The sequence below is a fragment of the Phaethon aethereus genome (assembly GCF_964289735.1).
Source record: "Phaethon aethereus genome assembly, chromosome: 13".
Classification (NCBI taxonomy): Eukaryota; Metazoa; Chordata; class Aves; order Phaethontiformes; family Phaethontidae; genus Phaethon; species Phaethon aethereus.
In genome coordinates this window covers 7,404,609-7,423,753 of record NC_138589.1, presented here as the reverse complement: position 1 = coordinate 7,423,753, position 19,145 = coordinate 7,404,609, and the positions used below count along the sequence as shown (strand labels likewise).

The following is a 19,145-nucleotide window of genomic DNA, read 5'->3' as shown; positions in this document are numbered from 1 at the left end:
TTAACTATTTGGGGTTTGTGGTGTATGTTGAAGGTACTTTTTTGCACAGTGTTCTTTTTAAAGATTGTCGTCTTGGAGGGACAAGAATAACTTTAACCAGTACTACTTGCCTTGGTTTTACATTTGTATTTTGAGAGAAAATAAAATTAAAAAAAAAAAAAATCAGAGTACAGTAAAATCACAAGATGAGAACTGTGTCAGAGAACACATTAATTTAAAATCCATTTGTAGTTGAAGTATTATAAATGAAATGCATATCTTGTGGGATATTAACATAAAACAACCAACCAAAAATGAACATAAACTCAAGTTCTGCTTCCTTAGTAAGTAATTTTCAGTAAAAGCATTCCCAGAGGACTGGATGGAAGTGTCTAGCCTTACATTTACTGTTGCAAATTCAGGCAGTGGTAGTGGTAACTGGAAATAATATAATTGTTCCTTTCTGGCACAGACAAATTGAGCAAACAATCTAAATACAGTTTGCGCTGGACATACTGTTAAGATCTATAACATTAAGGTAATTGGCAAAAACTTAAAACTCTGACAGTCACAGCAGATTAAAGAACTTGAAGTTTTTCCACAAGGGCTGAAACGTGGTGAGCCTTTCTGTTTGAAGAAGCTTTTACTTGAGTGGTGGTTTTTTTTTTTTTTTTTTGTCTAATTCCCAAATAAATTCAAACTGTTAACTTTTGTGCCTTCCAGGAAAAATAGCATGCATGTAAATCAATTCACTCTAATTTAATTTCTGTATTATTTTCATAAGTTCCTTGTTTCTGTGAGAGGCATTTTGTCAGACAATTCAGTGACCACATAAAAACATAGTTTGAGACTTGCACGCAAAGGATATGGTAAGACACTTTTTTCTCTTTCAAATCTGGGTGTCAGGAACTCCTTGTATTACTGTTACATTAAGGGCTTAAATCAAAATGCTGGTGAACTGAAATAAGATACCATTGTAATAATCTGTATGCCATTAGAAGGATTGTGGCTGCTACGTGGTCTCAACACAGTGGAGGGTCCCAGTACACGCCTGGGGTTGTGAGGCGCTCACATAAATACCTATATCGCTTTTAAAGAGGCATTGGGATTTTGATATACCTTCTCCCGCTTTTGTGTTCCATTTTGGACAAAAATCTTGACAAGGATTCTTTGTTTTCTTTCTTCTCTGATGTGAAGATTTTTTGAACTCCAAGGAAAATTGCATTGGCCTCTTCCCTCCTCCCTGTTCCTTGATGGAGAGTGACAGGCACTTCCAGAATTCAACTGAAGAATGGCTGATTCAGCTAGAAAATGCACGATGTTTCTAAATAACCTTTTCTGAGAAGTTCTCTTTTTAGTAAATAAGAGCTGTAAGTCATGATTAAAAAAATCTCTCTGACTATATTCAAGTGGGGTTTTTTTCTTTTTCTTTTTTTTTTTTTAAATACCCCATAGGTATACTCCTTAATCTAAAGCCTTTGTGGTGTCACACCACCCATGTTGTGTCCTGGCTTTATTTGCTTGGGACAAGGGTTGCTACTGAGGAATCCTGTAAATTAACAAACCTCAGTCCTACAATAAAACTTGTTTACATTTTTATGCTATGACTGTAGAACAAATCATTGGTTTTTGCAGAATTAGCTGCTTTTTTTTTAAACAGGTATTTTTTCTGTTACTGTTATCTTCTTAAGGATAACATGAAATCCTTTATTAGACTCATGCTCACTTTTCTGTGTTGTGTTTAAAACGTTTTATGAATTGAAACCTTTTTATTTGCATCTTTGATGTAAGAGGAACATCAGGCTAGTTGCCTTTTTCTGGTATGTTTGTAATTCTCAGAATAACTGAGGAATGTGGGTTTTGGAAAATAGGGTTATTTAGGGTGGTTTTTCTCTAATTCCAAGCTGTGCTTAAGTTTCCACTTGGCTTTGGTGGTAGTTTTGGGTACAGATCCTAATTCTTAAAGCAATTAAACAAGTCTGTCAACTCAAAGGCCAGATTTTACCCTAGAGCTTCTTGCTGGACTTGAGTTTCTCTTGGTCAATGCAGATCGGACATCCTGTGACAAAACAGAAGAGGGACAAGGACAAAATGTGCTGCTCTTGGACACTGGGGGATGGGGGTGAAAAGGCAGAACTTCAGTCTTCAGCTGTCATCAGGCAGTGGTGTGCAAACTGTCCACCTCATGAAGATTGGAATGCGTCTTTTCAATTCCAAAACCTCCACCTCCGTCTTCCTAAAGAGAAATCCTTTCCAATGCAGTTCAGAAACTATGGGAAGCACCAGGCCCCTCCATGCTGTATGCTGGAAACTTTCTAGCTGACACTGTATGGAAGATGTTTTAAGGCTGTAGTATGAAAACACTAAAAATAAAACTGAATCTGAGCAGAACTTGTACTACTTAAATGTTGCTGTTTGCTGTGCTGTGTATGTGATGTGTTTTTCCGTCTGCAGAAGCATGGGCTATACAAGCACGGCACCTAGGCTATCTTTTCCCCTCCTCTGGAGCTGAATGAAAGGCAGAAAGACCCAGAAGTGTCCGTAACCATCCCCAAAGAAGCTTTTGGGGAGCGCGGCGGCAGCTGACGGCGTCCGAGAAGGGTAACGCGACCGCAGATGAGGCCGTGTGCCGCAGAGCGCCGGTACTGGTACGCCCGACGCCCTTGTCTAATGTACACAGGCACTACTAGCCCTGCGGGGGACAGCAGCGGCACCCCCGAAGCGGCCGCTCGGGCGCCCTCCCCGCCGCCCCGGCCCGGGCCTCCCCCGCCGGCGGCACTGCCTCCTGCCGCACGCCCGCACCTGCCGCCGGCTGGGCTGGGGGAGCCGGCGCGAGGGCTCTTCCTCCGGGCGCGGCCCCTCCCTGCCGCTGCCCCGCAGCCCTGCAGCGCGGGGCCGGTGGGTCTCCAGGAGCCTGCGCCCCGCCGCGGGCCGCCCCGAGACCGGGACGGTTCTGCCGTGAGAGCAGCCGTCGCTCTCGCCCGAGCGCCGCCCGGCCCCGGCGCTCCGCTCCCGAGCGCCGCCGGGACCGGCGGCAGAGGCGCGAGGGAAGGCCGGGGGCGAGGCCGGGGCTCGCCGGGTGCGCCGCCCGGCCGCCGCCGCCGCCCCCCCTCGTTGCGCGCGGCCCGTGTGCCGGCGGCCCAGCCGGGCCCCGCCTCGCCGCGCTCGCCAGGAGGGGCGGGGGCTGTGGAGCGACGGCTGCGAGCAGGCAGGCGCGGAGCTGCCCTTCTATAGGAGCCGCCATTAGCGCTGGGACCCGGTGACAGGGTCTCGGCGTCGGCGGCCGGCGCGGCGCGGGGAGCGGAGGCAGCCGGGGTGGGTCCCCGTTTGATGGATCCCCGGATCGCCTGGTTCCAGCCAGAGCAGCTCGGCCCCTCGAACCGCCTGTGGATGCAGATCTGGGAGACCACGCAGGGGGTCCGCAACCTCTACTTCCAGCAGCAGCAGCAGCAGCAGCAGGAGCAGCAGCAGCAGCAGCAGAGCGCCCCCGCCGGGGCCGGCCCGGCCTCCCCGCCCGGCATGTACCGCGCCCCCCGCGCCGACCCCCAGCCCGACTTCCTGCCGCTCGAGAGCGCCAACAACCAGCACAACCGCAGCCACCACCAGGCCTCGCCGCCCCCGGGGGCCGCCGCCTGGGCCCGGCCCGCACGGGGGGGGGCGCCTGCCGCCGCCGCCGCGGCCGCCAGCAACAAGAGGAAGCGCGACAACAAGGCCAGCACCTTCGGGCTCAACTACAGCCTCCTGCTGGGGCCCCCCGGGCAGGGCCGGGCCCCCGCCCTGGGGGACGAGCCGGCCGCCCGGGCCCAGTCCGGCCTGGCCGAGCCGCTCTACACCGGCAGCCCCTGGAAGAAGAGGAACTACAGCCAGGGAGTCGTAGGGTGAGCGGCCGTGGCGCTGGGCCGGAGAGCGGGCGGGCGGGCGGGCGAGGGGGCGCCGGGCAGCGGCCAGCGCCGGGCCTGGCCCCGGCCCGGCCTCCGGAGGAGGGCCGGAGCTGGGGCCGGGTAGGGCAGCAGTAGCGGGGCGGCCGCCGAGGTGCGGCGGGGGGCGCTGGGCCGCGGCACCTGAGGCGCGGCAGCGGGGCGCGGCCCAGGCCCCGGCCCCGGCGGGTGGCGCAGGGTAGCCGGGCCGTGTCCGCGGGGCGCCGCTCGCCGCCGGCGCGGGGGGAGACGGGGGCAGCGCTGCCCCGGCTGTCAGTGCCCGGCGCGGGCCTCCGGGGAGCCGCCGTGCGCACCCGCCGCCCGGCCCCGCTGGTGCCCGCCGGCCGAGCGGCCTGCGGCGGGGCGGCCCCTCGTGCGCCGCGGCGCTGACCGTCCTGCCCTCCGGGGCGGGCGGCGCGGCCGGCCGGCGCGGCGGCTCCTCAGGGAGCGGGGGTAAAGGCGTTCGGCGGCGGGGTGCCCGGGTGCGTGCTAATGGTGCGGGCACGCCTATGCGCAGGGGACGAGGGCTCCGCGCGGGCTCATCTGCTGTCACCGCCTGTGCACGTGGGGCGTGTTACACGCTCCTCGGCCGGTAACGCGCCCCGCTCCGCGCACGCGGGTGTTGCCCTGCTGCTCGCTCTGCGGTCGTTCTGCGTTTCGTCGTTGCTGAGGCGTCCAACGCCGCGGCCGCTCCCGCACCCGCACTTGCTGCGTGCCGGGTCGCGCGGCGCCTGGCGCGGCCGCCGCCGGGGGGACCGAGGGCGCCGGCGTCGCTGCGGGCCCTGCCCGCCGCTCCCGCACGCTGCCGGAGCTTCCTGCTGCGCGCGGCTCAGACGTGTGCTAGGAACCGTAACTTAAACAATTAATAACCTGCCGCTGCTAAAAGGAAGCGCGCAGCCGAGGTGATTGCACGGGGAGCGTGTTTTCCAAGGCCTGACAGGGAAGGGACACGCACATGCTGGCGCCCGCTCTCAGAAATAAACTTGTGTGCGTGGATAGAGCGCTGTGGGTTTCAGTATGGGGTTATTAATGGTTTTCATGGAGCCCCGACTGTGGAATGCGTGTGCCGATGGGAGTGTTTTGTCCGTAGTGTTTTTGTGTTAGCTTAGGTCTCATTGGTTGGCGTTGCACGAGCCCACAGAGATCGAGGGCAGGCAAACATGTGTCTTCTGTCCTGTTTACCTGAAAACTGTTTTGAGCTCTCCCTCCACTCTTTTTCTAAACACGGGGATGGCTTTTGTTACAGATGATGCCCTGGATAAAAGCCATTTGGTAACTTCTGTGGCTTTTTTTTTTTTTTTTGAAGTTCATGCTTTTCAAAATACAACCTTTGCCTTGACTCATAGCATACCCCTCCTCCCCGCGACAAGAGCACATTGATGTGTGTTTGACTTGTTAAGTATGGATTTCTCATGTGGTGTGTGCAGGTGTAATACCCTTTCCAGCCCTGCTCCTTTACAAACGAGTCTGGCTTCGTTCCAGAGTTCAGATGGCGGAGGTGTATGGTGACAGTCAAAGGCCAGGAAGAGCTCATTTTAGAAATCTGTAATGATTTGGGTGTGTCAGTTTTTGTGTGCCCAGCTTGCACGTAAAGGTCCTTCAGCCACCTCCCACCAGAAAGCGTTGACCTCTTTGCCTTCCAAAATCATCATTCTGTAAGATTTGTCAAAATGACTATTCAAATTTGCTGGTCACTTTGGAAGAATAACTCTTACCACCTCTGGCTCTCTATTTTCTTGACAGCTCCTATGCTACCTTTACTGCTGGGGTTATAATAATTCATAAAATGACACTACAGAAGTGTGCTATTTTAAGTTCTCTAGTCACTATACGTTGGAACCTTCTATAACTTTCTTCGCAAGACTTGAAAATAACACGTGCAGAACATACTAAGTACTGAATTTTTCTAAGTTAGTTTTTGGACTCTGTTTATCTTCTAGCATGTCACTTATTTACTTGAAGGTTGAGGAACATTTTTAGAAGTGCCTTTCTCTATCTGTGTTTTGTTTCATAGACCAAAATTCATAGACCTTTTCCCTGTATAGAAGATACGGGGGGGCGGGAGGGTCAGCTTCAGCAAGAGATTAATAACAACAACGGCAGCAACAACAGCAAATGTACCAAAGTATTCAAGGTGACGTCTGTTGCTAGAGTAGAATTTTGGTTGAATCAGTTTCAAACTCCAAGTGGAAGCATACTGTGGACTTTTTTTTTTTTTAGTAGTATCAAAAAGTACTCAAATATGTTGGTCTACATTTGGCTTGACTGTCTAGCTTGTGGCATATATCTACAGGATGCTGAGATTCTGTTTCAGCTATTTCCCTTGTTCAAGGTAGAGTGTCTCTAAAATAAGACCCCTACATTGCTTTTCCTAAATTAGGGCAGTGAGTAATGTTTAATTCTAAAAAGGTACTTATTCTAAAGATACTTAGAAGCAGTTGGCTAACAAATCTTGAATGAAAAATTGTGAAAACAACTTCTAAAAGGAGCTGAAGCCTCCTAGGAATACATAGAAAATGCTTAGGTCTTGTGAAGGTTGCAGCATGACCAACTGGCTGCCGGCAAGGCCGCGTGAAGCCTCGCTTTGTAACTCCTGTGGTGTGCACTGAGGTGCTGGCATTGCTCCCTCATACAAGTTTCTTTTTAATAACTGTCTTTTAAGGCATCTGTCTCAGGTCTTGAAGCACCAGACAGTAATGATGGATAGAGAGGTTTGTAACGTAGCAAATGAGATTGTTGGTAAAGTAAGTATTTTAAACTGATTATTTCCAACATGGGTTCCCAAATTCGTGTTGAGTGGTTCGAGCAGTTGTTGGGGAGAGAAGATACCTGCAGTTCTATTACAGCATTGCTTGTGTGTTAACAGGTACCTTTTTCTTCCCTAATTCTTACGATACAAATTGTGAAAAAGTAGTAAAGGCTCGGCACTTTTCCCTGTGTACCATCCTGTAATTTTGTTCAGTTAATCACTTTAAATTTTGAGTCTTTTGAATACAACAGTGTTGTGGAACAGTCCCATTTACAGAAAGATTGGGCCTGATTTGCCAGCAAACACAGTTGGAAGCTGACATGCGGCGTTCATATTTCCAGTGCAAGAATGTCACTTGTGTGTATGGATGTGCAAAACCAGCTTTTGTGTGAATATGCAATTGTGTTCATCAGCTGTCTGGAAAAACAGTCCAATAACTTTTAGGTAGTAAGACAGTTAACGTTAACACGTAACAGCGTGTAACTAACTGTCTAAAGATTTAGTTAAGTTAAACATGTTGAAATAATAGAGTTTTTTAGTTAAAAGCTAAGTATCTGTTCAGTCAGATCTTTGAGTTTTTTTCTTTTCATTTTTTAAATTTTTATTGAGAATCATACTTTCTTAGTTAGTGCTATTTATACATACAGAGATAAACAAATAATTAAAAAATAGCCCACAACAGTATTGGTTTTTATTTCAAGACATATTTCTTAGAAAGCATGCACAAGAGTTGTTAGCATGTAACAATGCTGAAATACTGACAATTCAAGACGTGGCCAGTTTTTACTCCCACAGACTTAATAGTACTATTGTATACATCATATTCTGGCCTATCTTTAATATTGTCCCTTATTCTAGGTTTTCAGACTTGCAGTTCTATTAATAATGTAGAAGTTTGCATTACAGGTGCTCTGCTTTGTTCTGGCACTCTTAACTTTGTGACTTCTGACACATCACTGTAAATCACTTATCTGGTGCTGCCTGCAAGTTTCTTTGCACCGGTCACATTCAGCTTGTGTATCTTACAGGCTCTGGGGGCTTTGTTAACAGACAGTAGTGCTAAAAAGAACAGATAATGCAGAAAATGAAAGAAAAGTTTTACAGCATGTGTATGATGTTACTGTTGACTTAACATGTAACCTACCTTTAAAGAGTTTAATTGTATTTGCCTTGACAGGGTACTTGGTAGCAAAACTCAAAGATGTAGAAGGATGTGTGGGTTGGGGTTTTGGCAGAGATTCTGTGTGTGCGTGCGCGCGCATGTCCCAAGGGCAGCAGTAAATAATGTTAGTAATGTCACAATTAAAAAGACAAAAAAAATACTTGGGATACTGAAATGGATGTTTTACAGTTTTCACTGAGTTTAGGTTGAGCCTAGCTAAAAGGTGACACAAGAAGAACTGCTTAAGCCAGAAGCCCTAAGTGTAACAAAAACCAAAAATAAAGACTTGCGCTTAAGTTTGGCCTGTCTTCTCCTAGGTTTCTGTGATTCTTGTGCCAAAGGAAAGAGTCCAGTTCTTACGTAGTTCCCAGGTAGGACATGTGCATTTTGGGATTCTGCAGGGAGCTGGTTAGTTTTCACAGGAATCTGCAGTCCAAGGCAAGAACCCATTTTGTGCGTTTAGGGAGGGAAATCTGTAATATGTGCTCCTGAGGAGGAACCTGGGTTAAATAGAAAACGGTGTACTTTGAAATGTTGAACGCACACTGTTGTGAAGTACTGATGGAAACTCCCAATACGAAAGGGAGAGAATCTGTGACCCCTAGAGGAGGGGCGCGCACACGGACGTCGTGCACACGGATGTGCACGCACTCGCCCACTCCCCAGCTGGTTGGTACAGAATTGAGCAGGCTTCAGCTTACTTGATATAAGGGTTCCCAACATGTTGCCCAGAATTACAGAGGATACCGTGAAATAAAATTGTAACTACTTTAGGAAGAAAATAGCTTAATTCCATATGTCTTTGCTACAGAAGTTCTATTACGATTTTTTTTTCATGTGAAATTTGCTTCTTGGGTCTTTTAATCTCTTATTTTGAAAGAAGCTAAGTGCGTTAAGGCAGGTGCAGGCTCATTCTCTGCAGGCTTTGAGCTGAGCAGAAGACACGTAGCTACACTAACATAGCCCTCAGCCTGAGATAACTTACCCTGTGTCTCTTCAGCTCTTATTTGCTCAGGCCCTTGCATGGTGTCGGCCACAGTAGCATGATTTCCACATAGGTTGGAGCATGAACAGAAAGAGCTGTGTGTAGACTGAGCAGAGCAAGTATCTGTACCTGCAGCAAAATGTTTAGCCAGGCTGAATGCCTAACTTGGGGAAATCCGATAAAATCCTAATCAACTGTGTTGTTTTTTGGCATGTACCCTTAAGTACTTAAATGTATGGGTGGTGCTTGATGTGCTGTCGCGCTACTTGATATGTACAAATGCTTCACAAAAGTAAAACAAGCACTTTGGTGCTCAGGCTTCTGACTTCTGGTGAAACAGCACTGAGGTGTGTGCATGACTTCTTCGTACTTCTTCATGCATTCTCTTAGAGTAGTTGCCTGTGTTTTGGACTTAGTGAAGACATGTACGTTAAAGCATAGGTTGCAGTTGAATTCACTGTGTACATCATGCGTAAAAATGAATTATTCAGGAAGAAATCACAGACACAAATTTGCTTGCTCCCTGAAAAAGCCTCTTAGAACAGTACTTTCTCTTCACTTCTGTAGCTGCGTACGTAAGCTGTGAGGTAGAAGTGCAGGGATGTGACTTGAGTGCAAATCCTTTTCTTGTATCTGTCTGATAAGATCCACCATCGCTCTCGGACTTGTCCTGAGTCATGCCACAGCACAGTTCTGGCAGTACCCTTGTGACAGCTTGTGCAGCTCTTGAAGGCGGTCATCTGGGTTTTATGGAAGTGAAATCAGATATTTCCCCACAGCCTCCTGTAGTAAGAAATTACTTCTTTTGGAGGGGTTGGGAGAGAGAAACAAGTTTACTAGGGGATGAAGATGTTGAACTAAAGGCAGTTTGAGGAAACCTTCAGGAAATATACTGTAAATATTATATAACAGTATTGTTTGAGCTTGCAGGATTTTGGAGCGGTGCCAACATTTCGGCATGTTCTGTTTAAACAATTTAAGGCGGACTTCAGAGGCTTGCTGGTTTCTACACGTGCAAGGAAACGGCACGTGAGCGTATTCTTGTGAACTGTTTTGTTTTCTCCAGTTCTTATCTTCTGTTTGAGACCTGGGCACCTATTTACCTTGGAGTGGCTATATAAGGAACAGAAGTTTGGCGGACTTTTTTTGGTAGATAGGGATGTCTATATTAAGTAATAGGAAGAGTATGTCATTCCCCCTTACGTGCTTGCTGATTCCCGAGAGCTGATGCATGCTTTCTATAGCAGTAGGCAGTTGAAAAAAGAGGATCTCACCCTGAATCTTTATTAATATTGTATTAAAATGTGTTGGGGTTGTAGCTGTTACTTTTCAGTTGGCAAACTGTTAGTATAAGGTCAGTTTTAGGAAGCCTGAGATTGTGTCGTTGGTCCTAGCAAATAGGTGGGAACCCGTATCATGAAAGCGTATTGTTGCATTTTTCTCTCCTTCAATTTTTTTTTCAACCATCTTGCTGTTATACTTTGTTCCTGGGCAGCTTGTACTCACTTATTTAAAGTTGGAGTATGAGGTCTGTTTTTTACTTTGGGAATTGGCAAAACTTTGAAATGCGGTTTTAAGAAGTTGTGTATGTAACCTTTCTATCAAAATAGGCAATAATATAATACTTCATATTTCTTTTTATTGACCTCATAATTTGGTTGTTCAGAATGCATGTCTGAGCATGGGGTATGTGCTCCAAAATAATGCATGTGCCAAAACTAGAGTTGAGTTGTGCCTCTCAGGTTTTTGTGTATGTTGCATGCGATATGAAACAGTCGTTTCATATCCACTCTTTGCTGGATGTTGGAACTGGCAGCAGTAGCAGAATGCAGCCCAGAGCCAGGTTGGGTATTGTGTTGAGAGGTGTGTGTGCTGTAGTGATACAGTGGCATAACCAGTGAAAATCTTGCATAGTACATATAATATGCAAATAAATACTGTCACTGTTCTTAGCAAGTAGTTTGTGTGCTAATTCATTATTTGAACATGCTGGGATTTCTTAAATTACCAGCATTGGTCTTTTTGAACTATCTTTTTGGATGTACTGCCAAAGAATGCTCAAGATGTCGGTCATATTTTAATATTGCTTTCTGTCCCTCTGCCTCGAAATTGGGGCTAAAGAAAGTATTCCTATAAGCAAGAAAAAGAGAGGAAAACTAGTGAACTGGATGCAGGTTTCAGATATTTTTCCTAGGCTGCAAATAGCTTTACAGAAGGAGCAATTTGAACTTTAATCATTTTGTAACTTTAACCTACAGTAGATAACAGCAGGAATTTTTTCCAGGAATACTATGAACTTATGATGTCAAAGCAAGACATAGACGTGGATCAAGGCAGCAGAACTCTTGTTTGTAAGTGTGTACAAAAACCTCTCCTTACAGATCTCTAGAGCCCATTTAAATCTTTTCAGTAACTTTGTATTGGTGGTACTTGAGTGTTGCATCATAATCGCACAATTAATGCATTAGTTTTGCTGCATTTAGTGTAGTTCTTTTGATATGAGCTGTCCCTGACGGTTATCGTTCTGACCCTTAAAGCTGTGTCCCAAAACCTGCGTGAGACCGAGCAGCACAGCCCATGAACTGATCGTGTACCACGGCCGCCTCCGGGCCGGGAAGCTCTGCGAGTGGGTGGCAGGTAGGAGGAAGCTGCTCCAGCGCAGTTCCAGCACATCGGCTCAGCGTGAGGATGAACCGACTGCATGACTGGGTCTGAGGATGTCTTATGCTGGTACATCAGCAACATCTGTTAATTTTCTTTCTCCCGTGGTGACAATCAAGATTATTTGGCAGCCCTCATTCCAGATCAGCCTTTCTGACAGCCTCGTAATGTAGTTCTCATGCCATGGAGGACATCTGAATTATTCAAAAGCAACATGCAGCTGAAAAGGCACAGTCTTGCTACAATTGCTTGAGAAGGCTTTACAGTGTGGAATTCTCCATCACCATGCTGTATTGCATACATCTTGCAATTTTTTTGTATTGCATTTTAGAGATTTTTTTTACTGGAAAACAGTGGTAGCAGAGGATCAAATAAGCAGAGGCTTAGGATCAAAGTAAGTGTCTGTGCATCTCCACTCTTCCATCTTGTCAGCATGATTTATTAGGGGGGAAATAGCCAGCACTATATTGAAAATGTTGTTAGACAGCGTGGAGTAAAGTGTGTTGTGATTCTGCAAGTGATAGGTTATAACAAGGAGCAAATGCAAACATTAAGTCCTGTAGAAATTTGCAGATCAGGGAAATGAGGGTAGTAGAGGAAGAGGTGTGTAGGTGAGTAGAAACATTGGCTCATCATCTTCACTCAGTGTAGATTTATTTCCAGGTAGATTTAAATACGCACATTTAAAGTGTCAGTGCTTTCTTACAGTTACTTTGTTTATGGACCCAGTAAAATCTGAAGGAATTTGCATTAACCTGTCACAAATATCAAGTATGGGTAGGCCTTTCATATAACGTCATACTGAATTAAAGTAAGAATACCGCTAACATAAAGCATGCAGGAATATCTTGCAGTAGCCTGATGACTAAGGTGTTGGTCTTAATGTTAAGTGTCAATGTGTAGTCTGAAGATACAGATTCCTTAATCAAAGCTTGTTGACCTTGCCTGACCTCTTAATGTTGTGATTGATCTAGACTGAGGAAGTGTGATAACATAACTTTCTTCTTTCCTTAAGTTTTTGTCTCACCATGTTAATTTTAAAGCTGTTCACTTCCATTGTTACTTTAGGAACAGCTGATATTTTCTTACATATTACAAAAAGCAAAAGGTTTTTTTGTTCTCGTTTTGGGGTTTTTTCCTTTGTTTCTTTTCAAGGGGATTGTTACAAAAAGCATACTCCTTTATATGCATTTACATTCCTCCCCTTTCTTCCTCAGTGAGATTTTGCCTTTAATCTAAAATAAGTATGTGCATTGTCTTTGAAAATTTTGTGAAGTTTTACTCTGGACTTGCGCTTTGCACAGTGGCTTTCTGTCTTATGTATTCAGAGGTACTCCTAGTCGGGAAGCTTTCCACAACTGTCAGTTAAAGTACTGAGTTAAACATAGTGCGGTGAGGGAACTGTCTTGATCTGAGTAATGGTCATGATTGCAAGTCATGCAGTCTTGGGTCAATATTGAGCCAGGCTGAAAAAAGGAGGCCCTGATAGTTTAGTTTATTTAATTTTTGCTTTGTTATGTCACACTCCTCTTCAGTTGGGTGATTGAACTCATGTGCTTGAGGATCTTCTCTTTACTTAGCCTTCTGGTTGTGTTTTGGGGTCAGTGTCTTACTCTCATTCATCCATGGGGATTTTTCCTTGTAGTAGTCATACTTGGCAGGTACTCAGAGGAGAAAATTTTCGTGTTGATTTTTGCCTTGAAGAGAGAGTTCATTATTTGAGGTAAGCAGCTTCTTTACATGTACCTCTGCTTCCAACATCAGGTGGAAGAGAAGTTTGTTTCATTGAGCTGTTGGATTTCCTCTTACGGGATAGTTTTTGAGATTAGGAAGAAACAACAGTACTGTCTTGCTTTTGTTGCTGTCTTGTAATCACATTATACATCAGCTGCAAACGTTTTCTTAGCCAAAATCTATCTAAATTTGAATTAACTAGTGATCTTCTGAAGCTGCTCTTGTTACAACTTGGCCAAATGCGACAGGGCATATGCAGGTGGTAAAAGATAATGTTTCAGTGGCATTGAGCAGCAGTGTCAGCTCCTGGCATAACAGCACCTTGGAGCAAACGAAGAGAATAACTGTGTAATACCAAACTTCCTCTCTCGTTTCTTGTATAATGTGGTATTTGCCTGTAGGCATTAAGTCACTGAACATTGTACGCTGGAATAGTTCCCTTCAGCCTTTGCTCCTCTGAAGCGTACCTGCTTCAGGCGTGCTGAAACGTGCTCTTTCTAGTTGCTATTGATTCAGCAGTATGTAGAGCTTGCAGTGACCCTCTTATGCTTCTCTGATAGCTGGTCTCCACTGCTGCATCTTCTGCCCACTTTTTTGGTACACTAGACACATTTGCTTAATCTTCAAATTATTACTGTAATTATTTTGAGAGAGTGGTTTCAGAAAGTGAGTTGGATGAATCTTGAGTGGGTGTTCTGAGAGCTCTGCACAGCCCCTCGCTCTCCATTTGGTGCTTCTGTTGGAAGATGGCACACAAGTGTGTTCGCGCACGACACGTGAACGGCATGAGGAGGTGTGCCATGCCGGGGACATCCCATCCTAGATCCACTCTAGGATGTGTTTGCCTACATGATGTTAGGCCTGGGTCAGTTGTGAGGATTTAACTCTCAAACCATTAGAAGCCCCTTTTTTTCACCATGTGCCGATTCTTTTGTCCTTGTGCCCAAGCAGAACCCGGGAATTGAGGTGGTTGCATGGAATCTTTTATAAGTCATCTTTTGGCATATATTGGTGTCTCTGAATTTTAACATTTTGGACTCGGGGAAAGTATTTCAGTGAAGTATTTTCTAGACTTATATTGGTAGTTTGCCGACAGATGTACTAGCTGAAGCTTCAGAGGGAAGAAGAATATAAAACCCGTGATTTGATACACAGGGTTAGTCAGAGACTCTCTTCTCCAGATACTTTGAAGGATGAGACCAGTCACGTACATTGGAGGAGGAAGCATTTCTTCCAGTTCCTGACATCAAAGCTCTTGAGTGTGCATCTCTATCGCTGGGCTAACAGGGGTGACCTTAGGAGACATTTTTCTGTGATCTGCTTGGGCATTGTCAATTTGACAATTACTGTTGATAGCTTTCTAGCCCAGAGTAATAAGCAGAGCAAAAGGAGGCTGGTGACTCTCCGAAACATTTTGCAGGTTGAGTGCTACTGCTCCAGGCCCATGGTTTTTCTGCTACCCGTGTGTCTTGCCTTGCAAGTGGGAGCACCTGCACACAAGAAAACAAACCAGAATATGAGCAAATAGTTTCTCATATATACCTTTAAGGTAGCATATTACTGCATCATGAGTCCCAAAATGAATACTGCGTTGTTTAATCTGAACATAGTTCACTCTGCACACCTTTACTGTAAAGATAACAAATCATCAAAGTAAAAAGTTACCTGAAATGTTCCTTGTACCTTGCCGTAGTGCATGTGATTGTTTCTCCTCCTCCTTCAAAATGTACCCGCTCCAGTCACGTCTGAGCATTTGGAAGTGAGAAGGAGAGCTGCTGCTGGGATTTGAATTTTGCCTGGATCTGACAGCAGCACATCTAACCTTGTATTAATATTGTAGGGGAGTGTCACTAAGGTGCAGTAACAAGTAATAAGTGGGTGATAAGCTGGTTCTGAACACGTGCTAAACACGTAAGTTGGGATCTCTATTTTGCTTGATGACTATAAATTTAACATACAAACTTAAAACCTTGTAGCTTTCATAGTAAGTGCTAGCTTCAATTTTTTCCGTAAGAAGTTTTGAATACTTCTGATATAGGAGATGCGACCAAAGTGACTGGTGGCTCACTTTTGTATTCCTTGAATGTTCCAAAATGCTGTGCAAAATTTCCCTCCTCTCCAAAAAGAAAGGAAAAAAAAAAAAAGCCACCCAAAATTCCGAATGTTAGAGAATGTTGGAAAGCTTTAGGAATCTGCATTGACTTCCAGGTGGCACTTCAGATTTAATTTGAAAATGTTCTTACACTGGAGCTGAAAAGGTATTCACAAACTGCAGCTGTGGCTAGTTATTTAGTTATTGGACTTAGTATTTTTATATTAAATTATTTTAAGCTTGGTCTAGTGTGTTACTGAAGCAGAGGTGTTTAGTTTTTATTCTGTTCTTGGTTATTCTGCCTACTTAGCAGCTAAAAAGCAGGCTTGCTGCACAGGTGGCCGCGAGGTGGCTTTCTGGCGTTGGCACAGCGCGCTCTCGGGGGTGCGTTACTAATTTGCAGGGACAAGTGTGTAAGCAGTACCGGCTGCCGGTGGGAACTTGGACTTCAGCTTTTTGACTTGGCTTTGAGGTGAGCAGCGTAAGCCTGGGATTGTGGTAGTGTCTCACTTCCTTCTTAGGGACTGGTGTGGGCTTATTTGGGGCGGATGTTTGAAAGTTTAAATCAACTCTGATGGAAGGAGACAGGAGTTAGTAATTACATTGCTCTCCTTCCTTTCATCTAACTAAGCTTTCGAGTAAAATAATTTATCAAGTCATGAACAAGAAGAATATTTGCCAGGCAGAACACGCTGTGTGAGAAGGCAGAGGACTTTTCCCCACTCTTTTCTGTGTCAAAGACCCTGGTTTGAGCCCTGGGCGAGGCTTGCCTGGCTTCACCTGGGGTGACCCGCCGCACACGCAGCCGTTTATGTGGTGGCAAAGGTCTGTGCTGCGAGTTTTTAGCTCTGATCAGAGTCTTCAGAAGGAGATTTTTTTTTCTGAGCACATGTTATTTATCGGAAGTCAGCCTGCAGGGAGTGTTAGGCTCGCCTCTGCCCAATAGCATGCGGTATCACTAATTGGCAGGTCACAGATTGTTCGTTTATGTGATAATATTTACTACACTAACAAAATAGTAGTGATATACTAGTGATGTATAAAAAAAATGTCCTGATAGCTTGGCTTTATGAAGACAAACAGAAGGGCATATTAGCTGACCTGCGGTATCCCTCTGTTCTGGCTGATACTAATACCACTGATGGAATTTGCAAAACCGATCTAATACACTTTTTTTTTTAACTCCCTCCTCCTACCTGCTGTGCTGGTACACACCGGGTCAGACCTACTCGCAAGCCTGCGGGGATTTGCTGGCTACAGCTTCTCTTAAGAATCCTGACCCAAACCCAAACATTACTGTGTTATTGGCAGCTAATATAAATTGAATTACTACTGATACTGATAGTTACTTTTACTTCTTGTTAAGCTCTTGTTTAAAAAAACTTATAAACTGTTCAGTCTTTTTGAGTGAGAGCTTTTTAAGCAAGGGGAATTGGCAGGCTGAGGGGTTACTAATTCCCCACTATAGGAAACAGATACCTTTAACTTCTCTGTGGTTTTAGCTGTTTGGAAATTTTCCTCAAGCTGTAATCACAGAATGTATGCTAAGAGTTGCGCTTTAAACTTAAAGGCTTTTAGAAATATATATCTGTATTTTAAATTGTGAGGTTGTAAACTTCATAGCTTGTCTGTGTATATAACTGTTCCAACAGACTGATACTTTTCTACAAGTGAGCTGAAGAAAAACCTTGTGATAGTATTTTATGGGAGATGTTGGAATTAGTGGTGTGTTTCAAGGTAATTTGGTATTACTAGCGTTAAGCCTTTTTGTCATTATGAAATAAAACGGGTATTTCCCATCTCTGCTCTTCCCACTTTCGTTTTTCCTGCACAAAACCTTTCTCTCTTGCTTCACCTTGTTCTTCTGTTAGTACTTGTTCTTTCAACTCTGTCGAGGTAGCAGTTTCTCTTAATACCTTTTTTTTCACTCTGTTAGCAAAACACATGCCTGCCTTTGGCAACCCATTCCCTGGGAGAAAAGCAGCAGCAGACTCATAGCACTTGCTTACAGAGATGGGAAAGAGGGACAATGTGTTGATAGTTTCCAGGGAAGAAATAGAAGACTATTCCCACACATGTAGTGATTCAGCTAGATTTTTTTTTTTAAATACAGTATGATTCAAAAAAAAAAAAAGCGCAATGGGAAGTAAGGGTACTTCTCAAAATGGTATTTCCAGTTAGCATTTGATGTTTTTGCTGGAAATGCTGTAAAAATAAAGAGCAAGACCGAGTATGCACATGGCATGGGTTTGAAAGCCGGTGGATCTGTTGCGGAGTTGTACTTCAGATTGCTTATTGGTAGGACTGGTTCAAGCATCTGATGTATAATTAAAGTTCAGTAGGACTTTTTTTCCTCTTAAAAGACAAATATCTGTAGGAGAAATTCCAGTACATCTGAGTGTATTTTAGGAAGACAAAGCACACAATTTATAAGCAGACAAAAAATGCTCACTTCTACCTTGATGTGAAAAAAGAATCCCTCACATTACTACTTCAGTAAGGAATGTGCTTGGCAGTTTTAATTAGAAATAACTTGAATCAGTTTAAAGAAGATCGCATTCATCCTCATTGAAGCAAAGGATCTTTAAAATAAATTAAAAAATGAAAAGATGGAGATAACAATTTAAATAATTGAAAAGAACTGCCCACATTGCTTCTTTCTGCTGTGTTTTAATATGTCTACCACACTTTGGCCGTCTCCATAAGGCAGTGCTATTTTAGTGCCTTTTATGATGCAGTTAAACCCATAAGCTAATGTTAAATCCAGAACATAAATAAAAAATTACATTAATTTGCAGGGTTTGGGTGGATGGGTGTTGATGGGGAGGAGGAAAGAGGGGGCTATGCTATACACTTTCAAATATTTGCACAGGATAGAAATTGTAGGTCTTGTAGTGTAAACTTAGTGGCATCTTTTTTTACTCCACAGCATTTGAAGAAACTTGCATAATCAGTCCACCGTAAATTGTTGAAGTAAACAAATTAACTCCATTCAGAAAAGTGTTTTCAAACCCAATATTAGACTGATTAGGTTAATCCCGAAAGACATCAGTCCTGAAAACAGGATCTGGGGTCCTGAATCATTTAGGTATTTGTGAAAATTTTGCCCTCTCTCAGTCCTGAAAGGCAATTCTGTGAATTACTCCGCAGACAACAAATGCTAGTCAGAAAGGTCAAGCTGTTCGTGGGTGAATACTGCAAGCTGCTCGGATATCGCCTGGTTGCCGGCGGTGGTCTTCTGGACGTAGCTGTGCCTGCTGAAGGTGTTTCTTCCACTGGCCTCTTTTCCCCCCTTGCCACCTGGCTGGAAGGGACTGCAGCCGCCACCCTGAGGGGTCCTCTTCGGGCTCCCCGCAACGCGTAGGAGGAGTTGGCTGCTTTAGCTGGGCCGGTGAAGGTGGTGGAGTGTAACATGGCTACCTTTACCTTAGGTGGATTAGGGAAGCTTGTGCAATCCGCTATAACAGACCTTGTCGCTGGGAAGCCCGGGAGTGGCAACAAACACCTGGGCTACAGTGGAAGGGGAGAGAAATAAATCTCATTTGCCTAACGCTCTGCAAAGTGAAATTCTTCATTTGCATCTTAGGAAACTGTTTATACAGTGGATATCCTGATTTTTAGTGACATTTAGTAATCACATGGCAGTGGAATACCTGGGTTTTCTGCATGTCTGTTTTTAGGTAAACTGTGAAAAGATGATCTGTGAAGCTGTATTTCAAACAGGTGAACAGAACGGAAGAAAAATGTGTGATATCAAAAACCCAGCTTCTTAAGCTTCCCTGGTTTTGTCAGGTTACTAACATGGACATCTTTTAGGATGTCTATTTATAAGGCTCCGATAGGGCATATGCGGCTCAAAATATGGT

The 19,145-nt window shown here is 44.8% G+C and overlaps 1 protein-coding gene across 1 annotated transcript in view; it reads left to right on the top strand.

Moving 5' to 3' along the window:
- Window positions 1–3,309: 3,309 nt before the first annotated feature.
- TENT4B (terminal nucleotidyltransferase 4B) overlaps window positions 3,310–19,145 on the top strand; it is a gene marked incomplete at its 5' end in the record, with an annotated part of 43,330 nt that continues 27,494 nt past the window's right edge. The window contains one exon of the mRNA XM_082005848.1: window positions 3,310–3,857. Within this exon, the coding sequence (XP_081861974.1) occupies window positions 3,310–3,857 (548 nt within the window). The remainder of the gene's footprint in view (window positions 3,858–19,145) is intronic.